Below are 15,924 nucleotides of genomic sequence, written 5' to 3' on the forward strand. Positions count from 1 at the left end.
CCCAATAAGTCCAGAGAAAAAGAGGAATTAAGATTCTCTTTTGATGTTTCAAATTCATTAAAATACTCATTTTATGATGGGAAAGTGTATTTAGCTTTACATACTGCTTTGTTAGCAGTCAGAATTGCACAGTATGCAGAGTTGACTGGTCCTGAGAAAAAACCAAAGCGCTCCAAACCAAACACTAGGAACACCCACATATTTGGTCAGATTATCTTTTGCAGACATTAAGACTTTCAGTGGTCAGATTTTATTTTATACAAGCAAAGTAATCTGCTTCCAACAATAGTCAATAGGCTAAAATCTAGCATTAACCCATTTCTAATAAGGCTGAAGCCTGCAGAGCTCTAGAAGGCAATAATGCTTTTGCTGCCATTGAGAGCGGAAGTGTTCTGAACTGTCAATACCGAGGCACTGATGATGCTTTAATTTGGTTTTAAAGAAATATTACACAGTCAGCACAGCTATGAATAGCAATGCTAAAACTCTGTTTTAAAGCAATGGTTTTTGGAAACATCACTGCCCGAGCTCCCAAAGACACTGTGACTTTGAGAAGTCTGTGCCCTCATCAGAGGTGCAGCTACTGGTCTGAACTCAGCTTTCCCCAGAGAAGCTGTACAGTCATAACACTTCTTTCTATGCCAGTATGAAAACTACCAAATTAATCTAAAACATTTCCTCTCTGTTCTTCACATATCCATTAATGAACACAAATTCTCCTGAGGTGCTTTTGGTTTAAGTCTCCAGTGACCATCAATGGTTTCTGTATATACTGTTTAAATTTCCCTTGCTGTTGCATTAAGTCTCCACCCTCAAATTCCATAAGCCTCAATTACTACTTTTGCATATATGAATAGTAAGGTTCACAAGTTCATTTTTATGTTAACAAGCTGCAACCATGTAAAGATGTATATAAATATTTGTTGGTAATTCTAATAAAGCATGTATGAAAAAACACACTAGTCTTCCCTTCTGCTATATGAAATGAAAGTTACTACTTCAGAATTTTAAATCAGGAAGCTATTTTAATCCGAGCCATTACTAGGGGCAGGGCCTACAAAAGCACTACTATAAACTTCTGTGGGAGGATATACTGACTGATACAGTTTTTTATAAGAAATGCATTATTTATCTGAGATACTTCAAAGCAAAGAATACCACTGGTGAACTCTGATGACACATCACATGTATCTATCACCAACTAGATACATGTTACATAGTGAACTCACTCTTCAGACTGAGTGAGCAGAGGGAAACTTGAAAAGGACTTCTTTGTCATGATACAGACTCTCTGGCAACATTGTTAGATAAAGAATAAAATAAAATAAATTTTAAAAATAAATAAATGGAAATAAAATAAATTTAACTTTGACTCCTGATACTCAGCAAATTTAATTGCAGTGGTTAAAGAGGGAACTATCCATGTGACATCATATTATGGTAGGAACAATTCATACACAAACTTAGGCAGAAAAGATGGAGGGAAAGTCAAGAGGCAATAGTCCTCTATAGTATGACGTGGTGCAAAGGAAGCTCCATGATGAGTGAACACTGAAAATGTGCATACTCTCATCCTTCAACTCCTCAGTTACTGTTCTATATCTACTTCATCATTTTTATCTTCTGTTACAACTCACAGTTTATCTTTAAAAAGGCAGAAACACTATGGCTGTATGTAAGTTGTAAACACTAACTTCCCTAGTGCATATTAAAATAATTTCTGAAATCTTATTACTTCCACATTCCTAGATTAAAGTAACTTAGTTTCCAAACAGCCACCTCAAAATATTTTCACACCTCTTCTGACACCTAGTTCATACCAACTTATCTTCTTCTCAGGAAGGCAAGGATATCTTGGGCTGACATCAATATGCAGGGTTAAAATTGACTCAGGGTAAAAATTCTCACTAACGTTTCATACATCACACTATCCAATGAGAAAATGGGTCACTTTTCATCAAAGGGAAATTCTGTATATAAATTGTTGTAGATCAGGACTTCACATCTCTGTACACTACTAGCCTATGACCAACTGAGAAGAGAACTCTTAAGCAAGATCCAGGGTGAACCACAGCACAAATGTATAGTGATTTTTTCAGCAAAACTATATCAAATTTAAAAGAGTTTATTCTGTCCAAGTGGCCTCCCCTCTGTGCTCCCAAATGTGAACATATTATCCCAATGGTAATTTGGTTAAAGTAGCAGCCATTTATTCCAGAGGCTGTGGAGAAGGCCCCTCTCTGTAGTCAATGCCACAAGACTGCAACTACAACAGGTAGCAGAAATTTCACTTGACTTTATACGTGGTACTTAAAAAGTATCTGGGAACTTCAGTAATTTTGTACGCACCATGAACTATTTTAACCTGTTATTCTCTGAGGTACAATTTCTGTAATATATTGACTTCTAAAAACTGTATTTACAATTGGACAGAGTAAGTTTTATTTCAAAATACAACATTTCCTGTCGAACGAAAAAGCACAGAGCTGCCACAGCTCTGTTCTGCTCTTGCGCCTTCCAGCTGCTCAGAGGGGGAAAAAAGAGTCGGTTTAGGTATTGTGAGGTTTGTTTTTAAATCCTGTCTCTCAGCCCCTGGGAAGCAGAGGAGTTTCTCGCTGCTCCTCCCCAGGAGGGAAGCTGAGCGTGCCACAGAGCCAGAGAATCTCCTGCCAGCAGCGGGGGCTGCGCTGGGCCCGCGCCGGTCACTGACACAGGCTCCGCGGCGCGGGCCGAGCCGGGACCCAGACTGGCTGTCTCTGCACATCTGCTGTGCAGACAAGCGCTGAGAACAATCCCTGCTTTCAGCCCAGATACAAACTCACCCAGTATATTCATCAAAAAAGCAGCTGAAGCCATTAGCTTTCATTTTCCAAAATGATAGAGACCCACTCCCGCATGACTACGAACGTGACGGTTCCAGCTTCTGAACTTGAGATGGAATACCCCCAGCTCCCTGTGAAGGGTCACCCTGTGCAAAGCACACAGCCACACGAGGCAAACCACAGGAAATCAGCTTACCCATTGAAAACAGCTCTGAATTGATAACAACTGAGCTGCAAAAACCCATAGAAATTCACATTCATGCCACTAAAACAACTGCAGCAAACTGTCTTGGTGAAAGGAAATTCACCATGGACATGAAACACACTTTTTTCAAGAAGTGAGAGCTCTTGATAATAATTATTTAGGCTATTACAAAGCTAAACCTCACTAGGCTGAGCACCATTCTGCCGCTCAGAAGAACTTCCAGATTGGGCTGCACAGACAGACAGCATCCTGGCTCATTTAACACACAATACAGCTGTCCCTAAATTAGGCCTAAACTGAAAAATATTAAAATGATTCATCATGTTAACTTTATTATTCAGATTGTCATTACATGTGAAAGCAGGAAACTCTCAGGCAGTACAGGTATTTTAAGGTTACTTGATTGCAAAGTTTAAAAGCAACAACAATTCACCATTTATCACAAAATAATTTGGGTTGGAAGGGGACTTGAAAGGTCATCTAGTCATGTTGTGCAAAAATCAAGACCAATGTGATGAAGAGCATGAACAACACACGGAAGGTTTTTTTACTCACTGTCTTGTTTTCTCGCCATGCAGGAACACGTGGGTCCCATTACCAAGTCCTTCCTCCCAGGTGAGAAGGTGGAAATCTTCACTGTAAAACATATGCTGACATGCATCTTTCAAAAGCTAGAGTTTTAACAGTTTTATTAATTAGTCTAAACTACCTGAGTTCTCAGAATTAAAGCTGTATCTGTTACAATAAATGCTCCCTAATCTAGTTGTCACTAGCTGAGAAACACACTGCAGAGATCAAAGAGATTTGCAACTAAAAACATTTAAACAATTTTCCTCTTTCTGTTGCCTACCTGAATCTAAGGATGTATTTTATTTTCTTATTTTACCATAGTAGTACAACTATGCAAACCTTTCTTTTAAAAAATACTGTCATTAGAAATATGAGGCACTATCTTTGCTAATTAGTGGATATTTTTGCATCAAGAAAGCTGTCTTTAAAATGAGTTCTGGGTCTTCAAAATTATATGAAGTACTAATTTACAAAAATAATTAGTATGTACAACAATCACTTGAAAGCCTATCTCCTGCTATAGGACATTTCCATTGGGCAGCAATCTGGACTGCATTATAAGACACTATTATACATGAACAGATGGAAATCATAAACTGATATTTAGCTACAGATTTCCTGTCAGAAACTTATATAAAAAGAAAAGAAGGAAATATGCTTAACATTTTCCATTAGCCAACATCAAATCACTGAAAAAAACAGAGGCAACCATGTAATGTCTATGAAACAGCAACCTATTTTAATCCATATCTTTTCATGTTCCTTACAAATCAGATAATCTTATTTATGCCTATGTTTTTATCCTTAGGCACACAACATAGGATCAAAACCAATAAACTACCTATAAAAGAGCACACATTTCAGTCACAGTTAAAAATTAGGACTTCTCAGGTTTGAATTCTTACTAATGGCTGAAAATCAGTCGAAGCCATTGAAGCGCTTCAGAGCTTCACAGGTTTGTCAGAACTGATTATTGTATCACAGGCCAAAAATGTATTAAACTTTCCCATTATAAGCTGTAATGAACTGTCTTGGCTAGATTAGCAAACACATTGTTTATATTGTTTATATTTATATCACGTGTTTATATTCAGGTATGAAAGAAACTCAAGTTGCAAAGATTTATGTATGGAACACCAAACTACTATGAAAATAAACTGCTCCCTTCATTTAAGGGCAAAGTAATGTCAGCTGTTGCAATCAATATGACTATCTAGAAATACAGTATTGTTTTGGATTACACTTAATCAGAACCTTCTGCTTCACTGCCAGGATTTAAAAAGAAAAGTAAATATTAATGCTATTAAAACACAATACAGAGATCATCTGTTGCTGAACATGCCACCCAAGATGAATGGGGACTTTGGGAGATAAGGTACAGCTGTCATCTGGGTCATGGGAGCTGTATTTCACAACTGATAAAATTGATAACTTCAGCCACCTGTAAACTAAAAAAATCTCCAAAATATTATTTCACAAAACGTCAGAATACTTTAAGTACCACATTAATGTTTCCTTCTGCAGGTAAGTCAATAGCAGTGTAAATTTTTAGTCTGCGCATAGACTGAGTTTGCTATTTTCTTCATGGATTTACCAATGAAAGCTTGTAATATTATTATTCTACACATTCAGCTTCTTTAATTTCATTTTCTTTCTGCACAAACACAATACAAGCAAAGGAAACACTTCCTTCTGTTTCAACAGTCTTAGAGACAAACCAACCTTCAAGATCACTGATGATCTCCAAAAGGATTTCAATGGAGGGCCTTACTATTAATTACTCCAGGCTAACAACAGTTAGGGCTTCAGGCACAACCAAGACAACATACCTAATTCCCCATTTCATTTGGTGAATTCGTGAGGTCAAACTGCATTAAACGTGGGGAGGAAGGAAACTAATTGGAAAGAAAAAATAATGTGTAAGTTGACTATCAATTAGAACATGTTGTGTTATTCCACACTCCACTAAAGAGTGCACTGCATCCAGAATTTCTTATATGTATATAAATTCACATTCAACAGTTGCATAAAAGTTCAAAAAGTCTGTGTTACTATTTACTGAGAGCTGGGAATAGTCTACACAAAGTAAACCTGGCAGCTCACAGCTATCTCAAACTTACCCTTGGGAAGGGCACCAGAATTCTGCAATATTTGTCTGAACATAGCTAATAAGCCTAGTCATTCATAATTAACAATGTTCTCCTTTTATTTTACATTATGCAGCTGAGTAAGAACTTGTCTGTTAACCCAAACTGAAGAGAAGGAGTCTGAAGGTTTACTGAATACCACCATTAAGACACAACCACAGCTCTAGCAAGTGAAGTTAAAATAAAAATAGCCACAAAAAAAAACCACTAAAAAAGGTGGGAAACCATCTTAAGGAGTAGAAAAATATACCCCTATATACTACAATGAAAGAACACCAGGCACTCTTCATAGTTAACCAGATGCACTGGAGGTAAAGAAGTAGTTCTTCTTCCAAACAAACAAACAGAAAATCCCGCAGTTTCAAAAGCTTTTAAAAGTTTTTTTTAGGTAGCTTTTAATAGACTTGACTGGGAACACTCTGAGGCCAGACAGCAGTGAGCAGCCTGAGGATCCCATCTTCCAACCATTAGGCTTATGCAATCTACTGCCTCAGCCTTTTTTCTATAGCTGCTTTATCAAAGAATAAACATAAATATTTGTTTATAAAGCCGCAGGAACTTGAGGGGAATGGACATGTGGCTTTCTCTATCAGAAGAATGAGAGTCTTCATCTATCTTTTTATATGTAAGGCAGTTGAGATAATGTTAGGTCTTGTCCTAATGGATTTTGTTTTAGTATCTTCCAGCTCAGACGTAATATAACATGACATACAAAAGGCTTGTGAACAGGCTGAGAACACTGGGGATATCACTTCAGCTCCCCCTAAATTCCCTCCAAGCACAAACTTCTGCTCTACAGAACATAACTATTATTATAAAATTACTCAAGCTATTTCTTTGTCCATTTATTAGAGAGTGAATAGGAACCAAGAATACAGGACCGCTGGTCTGCTCAGAGAAGGTTTACTAGGATGCAGCAATACATTCAAGTGAGGAACCAGAGGATCTTCCAATACACTTGGTATTTGTGCTGGCAGCCACAAACAACAGTAAACAAGTTTTTTGATTGCAGACCTGTGAACTAAAGGGGTAGAATATATCATCCAATTCCTTTCTTCTCAAAGCTCTGCCACTGGGAAAACAGAGCACTTCTTGTAGAGGAAAAAGGACCTAGTACTCAATTCTAGTACACCCTAAAACAATTCCCAAATAAAAAAACCCCACCAAAGTAACTCCCTGCCATCAACACCAAAACCTGCTGATCAGTACATGATTATGCCAAGTACTTCATAATGAAGTTAACAGTTGTAGTTTCCAGCTATGACAGCCCCACTTGCATTCTGTTCACAGCTATCAGTGTCTTCTCAAACACACCTTGTCGCCTCTCACTGGTGTCATTTCAAGCACCAAGCCTGCAGCTGTTCAGTTTCCAGTGTCAAATCTCCCCAGTACTTCCTAAACCCTCTGAAGATCCCACTCCTCTGTCTTAAACACACCCAAATGTTAAGATGCCCACATACAAGCTGCTGTTGCCTAGTTTCCATTAACAGCTACAAATAAAGTAACAGGAATAAAGCCAAATACTTAGGAATAGAAACACTATTATTCTGATCTAAGAAAATCCACATTTATCAATTCATGCAGAAACAGTCTCCAGATTAAGCCAATAGCAGTTGAAAGACAGCTCCCCCAGATCGATCACACCTATAGAAAATTAACAAAAAATATTTTTTTATTTCAGTTAAGAGTTTTTTCTAATTTACATTTTACAAATTCTATCCCTTAGCCAAAATTTGCTACCTCAACTTTGTTAAAGTTTATTCTGCTTTAAAACCCAGCAGGAAAATTAAACCCCTTCAAGCCATCCCCTGCCTCCTTCTGATAGTGAAGGAAACACTGGGAGAGATTATAAGATGCAATCACAACTTACTGAAAAATCACAATAACAATAAAATCACAACAATATTAATAAAAGTGTAAAAAAGAGTGTTTTACCCCAAAAGGGGATTCACCACAGAACAACCAAAAAAGCTTCCTGAAGACAGCACCCAGTGTGGTTTCCCAAAGGCAAGATGGTGACTGACCCTGTGGTATATGGGAAAACAAAGGTTTAGCTTCCCCCAGACCAGTGGGAAAACAGGGACAAGGCAGAACCTGGTGGGACCGGACAGGGCTTTGAACAATCAGCTGAGGCCTCTCCCAGCCTGACTTTGTGGAGCAGGACTGGAACATTTGGTGTTCCAGCTGTGGCTCCAGCAGCTGCAGCTCGGGCCTCTCGTGGATCCGCTGGGCTCCGTGCTGGCCTCTCTCTTCCCTTGCTGGGAGCCACATCTTGGGCTCACCAGCGCTGCCCTTCAGCACCAAACCACAAACCTGCAGCTCAGAGGAGCAGGAGAAGGAGGCACCAGCTGTGGAGAGGGGCTTGGTCCACCAGGCTGACCCAGTGCTGGCACAGCCCTCCCTCGAGCCTGACCTTTCCACTTCCAGCTGCCTCCTGCAGACACCACAGGGCGGTGGTAAGGAATTAAACGGCACTAGAAACTCCAGCCCTCTTCTCTAGAACCACAACTATGTTACAAAGGTACTTACCTCTGGTAATCCATATACACTTCCTGAAAAAAACCTCACTTTCACCCTTAAAAAGCTGTCAACACTAGACAAACAGAAATCACTTGGAAGTATTTCTTCTTAAGCTCTCATATATGTCAAAGTCTAGATAATCACTAGGCTGTGGCAAATGAAACTATTTGGGTTTGTTTCAGTTGTGTTTGTTTTGTGCTCTATGGTGTATTTTTAAAGATTTATCTCTCAATCCAAGTTAGTCATATGAATTTTTATACCTATATTTTGCTACAGAAAAAATAAAAAAGAGAATGAAAAACTCTTTTACAGAATAAAACATTGATATAGCAACATGCAGATGACTAATATACAGATTAGGCACTTGAAACAGCTTCTACTTCAATCATCATTTCCCTATTCAACTATTCTGTAAAATGAAACCAACCCTTGACTGACAAAAAATACAAAAATGTCAAATTAAAATATTTTTTTAAGTTCCAGACATGTAATAATCTGCTGCTCGTAGTGGTGGTCTATAATTATGCAACATAGATATAGCATACTTATGCAAATGAAACTTACACTAAGGGATCAATTTCTCCATCCTTGAAGTGCAGAGACCCAGCAGAATATCTTATAGCATTGAAATCAGAACTTAGAGTGGAAAAAATTTGTCAGTAAAAAAAATTAAATATGCTCGTGTATATCTGAAAGAACATGTTCAAGACACTAGAATTCTGATTTCAAAGTGAAAACAATCACTCTTCTGTCTCTCACAAGAAGAGCCCACTGTCAATATGTATTTTGGAACAACTGTTATAAATCAGCTTGCAATGCTGAATGAATGCAAAGGTTCCCAAAAGTGAATTCGTGTCCTTTCAGAAAGGATCTGGACAATTAAAACATTGCTGATCCTTCTCAAAACAAAGCACACCATCACATTCTCATTATATAACTTCAGCTAATATGTACACTTTGTACACCAGTAAAACTCTCTGTAAAATCAAACCCAGTAATAATCTTTATGAAGCTGGCCATTAAACTTGTGCTTTACCACCAGAGTGCTTCCTTGAAAGTATTTATGGTAGAGGTGATAACAGATATCTCCTGCTTTTGTTTAGCTTTCCTAAAATTCCAGATGCCAGCGCAATATGTGTCAACTCCTTTGGCCTCTCAATTACTTTACAGAAGAGCTCAGGCAGGCACACAGCAGAGCCTGGGAAGTACCATCTTAACAGGAATGAGGAATGGGCCATGTGTCTGCTCCTCCTCAGCCCCAGCTCCCATCTTAGCCTCCTGTCACAAACCCATCTCCATCAGTGGTTTAAGCCAGTATGGTAAACCACAAACAGGTGACAGTTTTCAATGGAGACACAGCAAAGAACTGAAGGAAACCAAGGACTGATGCACATTTTCAAGGCCATATTGAAATATAGCAGATTTCACCTTCTAGGGACAAAGACTGATTCTCAGTTTGATCCTCTTACTATTTTTGCTTCGTCTGGAAAGAAGTGTTAGAAATTCTAGGAGAAAGGCATTTTGTCTAAATTCTCTGATGCTGTGGAAATGTCATAGTCATCGAGAAGAAAAGGCTAGGATGGCACAAGTCAGATCACTACTTGTTTTGCATAAAGGCAGTTGAATGAAAAATTTTCTCAGTAAATTCATGTGCTTTAATCAAACAATTCACAGGAATAAAGTCACTATATATAGATGAATATTACAAAGTGAAAGCAAGTTATCATTATTTTGCTATTACCGGTATCAATTCCTTTTTTCCCCTGCTGTTGTCCTACAGGCTGTACACACAGACATACTATTTATCCAAAAGAAAATGAATTTTCCAAGATTACTGCAGAATTAAGGGTGCAATCCAATGGTCTGTGTTTTAACACTAATAACAGATGGCTTATCTCAAAAAACTGGTTTCTACCTGTGTGAACCAAGTTCAGGGACAGAATTTTTTCACGGAGTCTGCATATGAATTTGATGGCAATTGAACTGGGAGAGTTAACTGAGTACTGCACTAACTGAGCCCACAGGAATGGCACTGAGTTTCACAGCAGGCCCAGCAGTGCCATTATGGGCACGGTCAGTGCAAAGGGATAAAGGACACTGCCACAGAAACAGGAAAGTGATCCTTTGGGGGCTTTTTTCTGTCTTACCTCATTTTCCTATGGTCTCATCTTTCTCACTTTTCCATTCTACTTCCCTGTGCTCTGCCACATCATCCTGTGGCCAAAACATTCCATGGGAGCCAACACACATTTCTCTTACCACATGATCTCCTCCTGATTCCAGAAAGGTGAATGCAAACTTTTGGGCAGTCAATTAATAAAACCAAGAAATACACAACACTCTTGGAATACAAAGAGGAAAAACCCAACCAAAAGACAAAAAAACAAACCCACTGTAAAAAAAAAAACCATGAAAAAAACCCATGAAAATTACATAGCCCATACAGGTTGTCCATGACTGGTATTTTCTTTTTAATTCAGAGCATCACAAATTATTTTCTTAGGCCTCCTTCCATAATTTTTAATACAAAGTACCATTATTAAGAACAGAGGCAGCAAACAAATAAGATCCGGCATCACCTTGTCTAAAAATAACTATTTCTACCTCTATATGTATTTCTCTGTTTCTCTTCAGCTTTAAGCTGACTAGGTTTCTAGTCAATGTTTTAACAACAAAGAGAGGAAACAAAACAAAACAAACAAAAAGACCTGCTTCCTTTAGGATGCAAGTCAAAAAACTTCAATGATCTTTATAAGCACCTGTTACTTTTTGGTTCCAAAGAAAAAGTGGTACCAAACCAGCAGAATAGAATTATGACTCCATGAACAGCTAAAAATGGAAAGTGATCCTCTGAATTAAAAAGTTGAGGAAGATTAGGGAAAGTTCAGATAAGATCTATGTCTAGAGAGCTAGCAATAGGAATGAGTTATAAAATATCAATCTATAAAATATTGTAAAAGAACATTTAATATAGAACTTGTAGTAGAGATAGTTAACATCAGTTTTCACCATGACAGCAGCTTGTATTTAAACTAGTTGTTAAATTTGTGTTAGACGTGCACACAGTAAAAATTAAATTTAAGACCTGCCCTTTTCCAAATGTTAAGAACAAGTACTTGATTAACATTATGTAAATGTATTCCTATTTTTATCATGACCAAGCAGAAAATGTTCATTAAGATGCAAACACAATATGCTGAGAAACTGTCAGTCCACCTCTTTTGCAAATTATTCATTAGGAGTCAGGCACTACATTAACACAAATTTCTATGACAATAAATACACACAGATCTGAAGCTTAATGCAGGATGAAATGATGGGAACACTCACATTTTGAGTGTTTTTAAATGTGTAACTTTAATACACTGCTATGTAAAGTTTCATGACTAGTGATGGCTGATTTGTATTTTGTGAAACAGCATACTTGATAAGATAGAACTTTTTGGCTGTTCCCTACTACGACTATTAACTTAGTCAAAAGTTTGTAAAGCATTCTAATAAAAACTCCTGCATATTTACATTTTGACACAATAAACAGAACAACTACTACTGCTAGAGTTTATCCAATGTTTAATCTGCACTGGAAACAGAAATCAAAATTAGTGAATATGCTTATAAAGATTAAATAGACAACGTGCTTTTTCATAGCTTTAAATAAGCATTAAAAGAAGAGAATGCCAGTTGCAGAACAGGTATTTCAAAGTAACAGAAAAATAAGTACAGGTTCTTGTTTGAAGTCGGTTCTTGTAAAAATCTTCACAGATGTGATCAGAGGAGCCATTTACCACATCAAAGGAATCTACACAAATACTTTTTAAAGCAGCTCCATGAGGATGGCACCAAGTTTTCATGTTTGGCCAACATAAAGCAGTGGTTCCTTCCCTTCTCCTTCCTCCAGCCACCTCCCAGACTCCACAACTGGGGGAATAATCAGAGGGAATGTACTTGGTTAGAACTTTACTCTCTGCAAAACAAATCTGAGTTTCTGATAGCTCAAAAGGCTTGATGAGCCTTTCACCATCTTCATAGTCTTCCTCTGGCCTCTTTCTAACATCATCTTCCTTATGTTGTGGCACCCAACTGTGTTACTAAAAACATCTTTCCAAGTCTACAGTGATTCTTTTTTCCCCTTTTGGAATACCACAAAGGGCTGGAATGTTGCAAGAGAGCTGCTTTAAATGCCCTGGAATCTGGTCTTGTTTCTTCTCTTTCACTTCTGTGAATTACACCACATTTTACTTACCAAACTGAGAAATTAGTGCAACTATTTACTAAATGAATATTGTTCTCAAAGCCTGAACTCCTAGCAAGAAGAGTGCTTGTACTATTGAACAGAGACTTTTTCATAGAACTAGTGAGAAAGAGTAACATTGCTGATACCAAGAAAGTGTCATTGCATTTACCTACAGCTTTTGGATTCTAAGCTGGAGCACTCATAAAAGGAAGTATGAAAGATTTTTAAAAGTAAAGAAAAAGAAGGAAATATTTCTGAAAAGTCTCTAACTAGTATACACTGGTCCTTAATATAACAATTGTAATGTGACCATCTACATTGTTTTAGTCCATGATGGTGCTTTCTTGTATCTTTGAAATTTCTGGAGTGACCACAATGACCACATCTACCATGAGACCTGCATGCCTCCACAATTTGTGGATTTAAACTCCTAAACTCTCTTGAGACAGAAAAACTAATTTTTCCATTTTATAAACAAGGAAGCATAGAACAAAGAAGCCACTTGCCCATGCATGCACACACACAGCCCCCAGCCAGAATTTAAAGCCAGACTGCATAAATCCTTGCCTCAGACCTCATTCATAGTATCAGTAACAGCTCTCTGTAGCCCTCACTGACACAAAAGAGCAGCTGATATTTCAAGAAGGGTGTCCTGAAATCTTACTCAAGTTTGTTTCTCAGAAGAAAGACTTCAGCTGCACACCAGAACATACACATTTTATTTTCTACTTCTTCACCAGAATGTTTTGTCAAATGGCTAGATAGGATTTATTTTGCTGCAGCATCACCTTATGCCCTACTCTGATACTAATGCAGTTGTCTAATATGCCTTAAATTACCTGTTTGGGCACCTGACACTGAGGTAGCTGCACTAAACCTGTGTTAAGTTTGAATCTTGCATATGGCAGAAGGTCAAGACAGCAATGAATTATCTACTCTGGGTAGATAATTCAATTACATTATTGCATTAAGTACAATACCTATCAAAATCTGTTTAATCACCAGTGTCCTTTGAGAATGACAACAGACATACAACTATCAAGAAAATAAGAATCAGCAGTTAAAAGTTTACCTTTCCCTACTCATTTCTCTGGTGTGTATCAAATTACACAAAATTATATAGTTGGGGGTAAAAAACCAGGTGAGCAAGTATCCATTCCCTGCAGTATCAGGTCTGACAAGAAATGGCACTTTCCAAACTAATTACAGTTTAAGAGAATTGTGTTTAGTTAAACTTAACTGCTGTAATTTGGCCCCTTGAGAAAAAAAGTAATAGCTGATTTTGAGTATATCAGCATGGGACCATGCTGCCAGTACCTGTATAGAGATACACAAAGACTGCTGCATATCTGTTCATGAAGGGTACTCCACTAAGCACAAATTCATTCAACAAAATTTTAAATTGCAATTATTACACTTACCTTACCTAGACATCTTCTCTAAGAGAAACGCCCAAGATATCAGAGATGCCATCCTACGCTGCAATTAGACATTATCCACTTATCTCAACCATGAGAGAATTCATCCTCATATTTTAATTCCACCAACATGGTTTCCATGTGGAAAATGGAGTAGCAGACTACCTCAAATACAAAGGTGTGACTGTACACATACCAAATTCATGCACTTTGATGTATTTTTCTGAGGGCCCCATGAGACGTGCAAGCTCTGCAAGGTCTGGCACCATGTGATGTTTATTGCTCTTCATCAGTTGTGATTTAATAAAGTAGCTGAAAGACACTCTGGCAGATCCATTCAAGATATGTGCTTCTCCTCCCCTCCAATACAAGTACTAATTATATAATGACTTTTGTGGGTGTTTTAAATTAGGAAGTATAAGACTGTAAGAGATGAACATTCTCCTTAACAGTAAATTTATTTTGCTTTTTAAAAGAAGAAGCTGTATTTCCCTGAAAGAAGTCCTTGTCTGGTGAAAGTCATGCCAAAATTCCAAAGGAAAATGTCAGCAGCATTAGCCTCAAAAACAGATGCAGTGCTGGCTATATTGCTCAGCCTGTTTTATGGACAGCAACTAGTTTTGAAGAGGTTTGCTGGCCTTCATAAGCATTCATTTTATTAGACTTAAGCTCATTATTGCTTGGGTTTTCCACTTTGATACTTGATGTTAAAACTGATCTTAAAAACACTGCAGTCACTTCTTTGTGCTTTTGGAGATGAAAACAATTCTTTGCATCTTGCAGTTTCTGTGACTGATAATATGATCTGTTCTATCATTTATACATTGTGATTTTTTTCCTTGGGGGCATTGAACAAAATCTTATTCTACACATTAGATACATTTTTAAAAAATACACCCACATATCATTGTACATTCCCCCTTCACAGAATTAAGAACTGAATTAAGAGCTCTAATAAAATTTTTAAAATATGTTGAATACTGACCACACTTTATCATCAATCAGTAGATTTCTCCTGCTGACTAGAATAAGAAACCATCAATCTGTAATCTCATCTATCCAATGAATTATACAATACTAACTAATCAGACTCTCATAAAATGAAATCATAGGTTCTGGATCTACATGATCTCTCTCAAACTAAGTATTTCATCACTCAAGATATTCCAGGGTCTAGTGATAGGAAAATAACCCCCTCCTGTTCCCAGTTTCCACATTCACTGCAGTGCCTTAGAAGCTGCGCAACCCTTCAGCTTTCTCAAACAATTAATGCTCTAAGAACATGATAATCTCAGTCACTGTTTTGAAACTATATGGCCCAAAACTAGATTTTTATCCTAATACTTCATATTTAGAGGAATGTACCAGTTTATGACCAGTTTCCCCATCTTCAGGTTTTTCTACAATCCTGATAGGAAACATTTACAAGTAGGAATCAACAGGCCCATTGCAGACCCAATCAATGAGATGAAGGACTATAATTTATCTGCCTAAGAATCACCTTCTGTACCTGGCATTCTGCACATAATTACTCAACTGTTGTTTAAAACAAATACAGCATTACTGAAATGAATGCCATTAATCAGCAGGCAGCCTCTGCCTATACAAATCAGCCCCACTCGACTTCTAAGTACTATAGACAAATTATTTACATTAATTTTTTATTAAGAACTTAATGGTATTATAATGCACCATACCAACAAATCAGCACAACTAATATAGTTATAAATACCACTATAAACTCTACTGAACTTCTCTGGCAGCAAAAAGAAGCTGAGCTGGTAATGTCAATGTAAAAACCTGGCCTTAGTTCACCACTATTCTCATGAGAAAATATTGTTATGACTAGTTTACTGTACGTTTTCAAGTAACAGAAAATACTCCAAGGAAAACAGCAAGTGTTTTAGAGCAGCCCTATTGATGCACTGAAGAGCCTGCCAATGTATTCTGGAATTTCATTAAAGTTTATAGTAAAACAAAAGGTCTCTTTTCTCATCTCATCTCATTT

General features: G+C 37.5%; 1 protein-coding gene across 3 annotated transcripts in view; it reads right to left on the minus strand.

The window, feature by feature from the left end:
• Positions 1-15,924, minus strand: part of HS2ST1 (heparan sulfate 2-O-sulfotransferase 1) — a 74,306-nt gene that overhangs the window by 24,503 nt on the left and 33,879 nt on the right. Inside the window, exon 1 of one of the 3 annotated variants that reach the window (XM_063165762.1) lies at positions 3,583-3,677. The exons of the other annotated variants lie outside the window; for them this stretch is intronic. Within the exon in view, the coding sequence (XP_063021832.1) occupies positions 3,583-3,622 (40 nt within the window). The 5' untranslated portion in view covers positions 3,623-3,677. Of the gene's footprint in view, positions 1-3,582; positions 3,678-15,924 lie in introns of those variants that run through there. 3 annotated transcript variants of the gene reach the window in all.

This window comes from Melospiza melodia, chromosome 11 (assembly GCF_035770615.1).
Source record: "Melospiza melodia melodia isolate bMelMel2 chromosome 11, bMelMel2.pri, whole genome shotgun sequence".
NCBI classification, from domain to species: Eukaryota; Metazoa; Chordata; class Aves; order Passeriformes; family Passerellidae; genus Melospiza; species Melospiza melodia.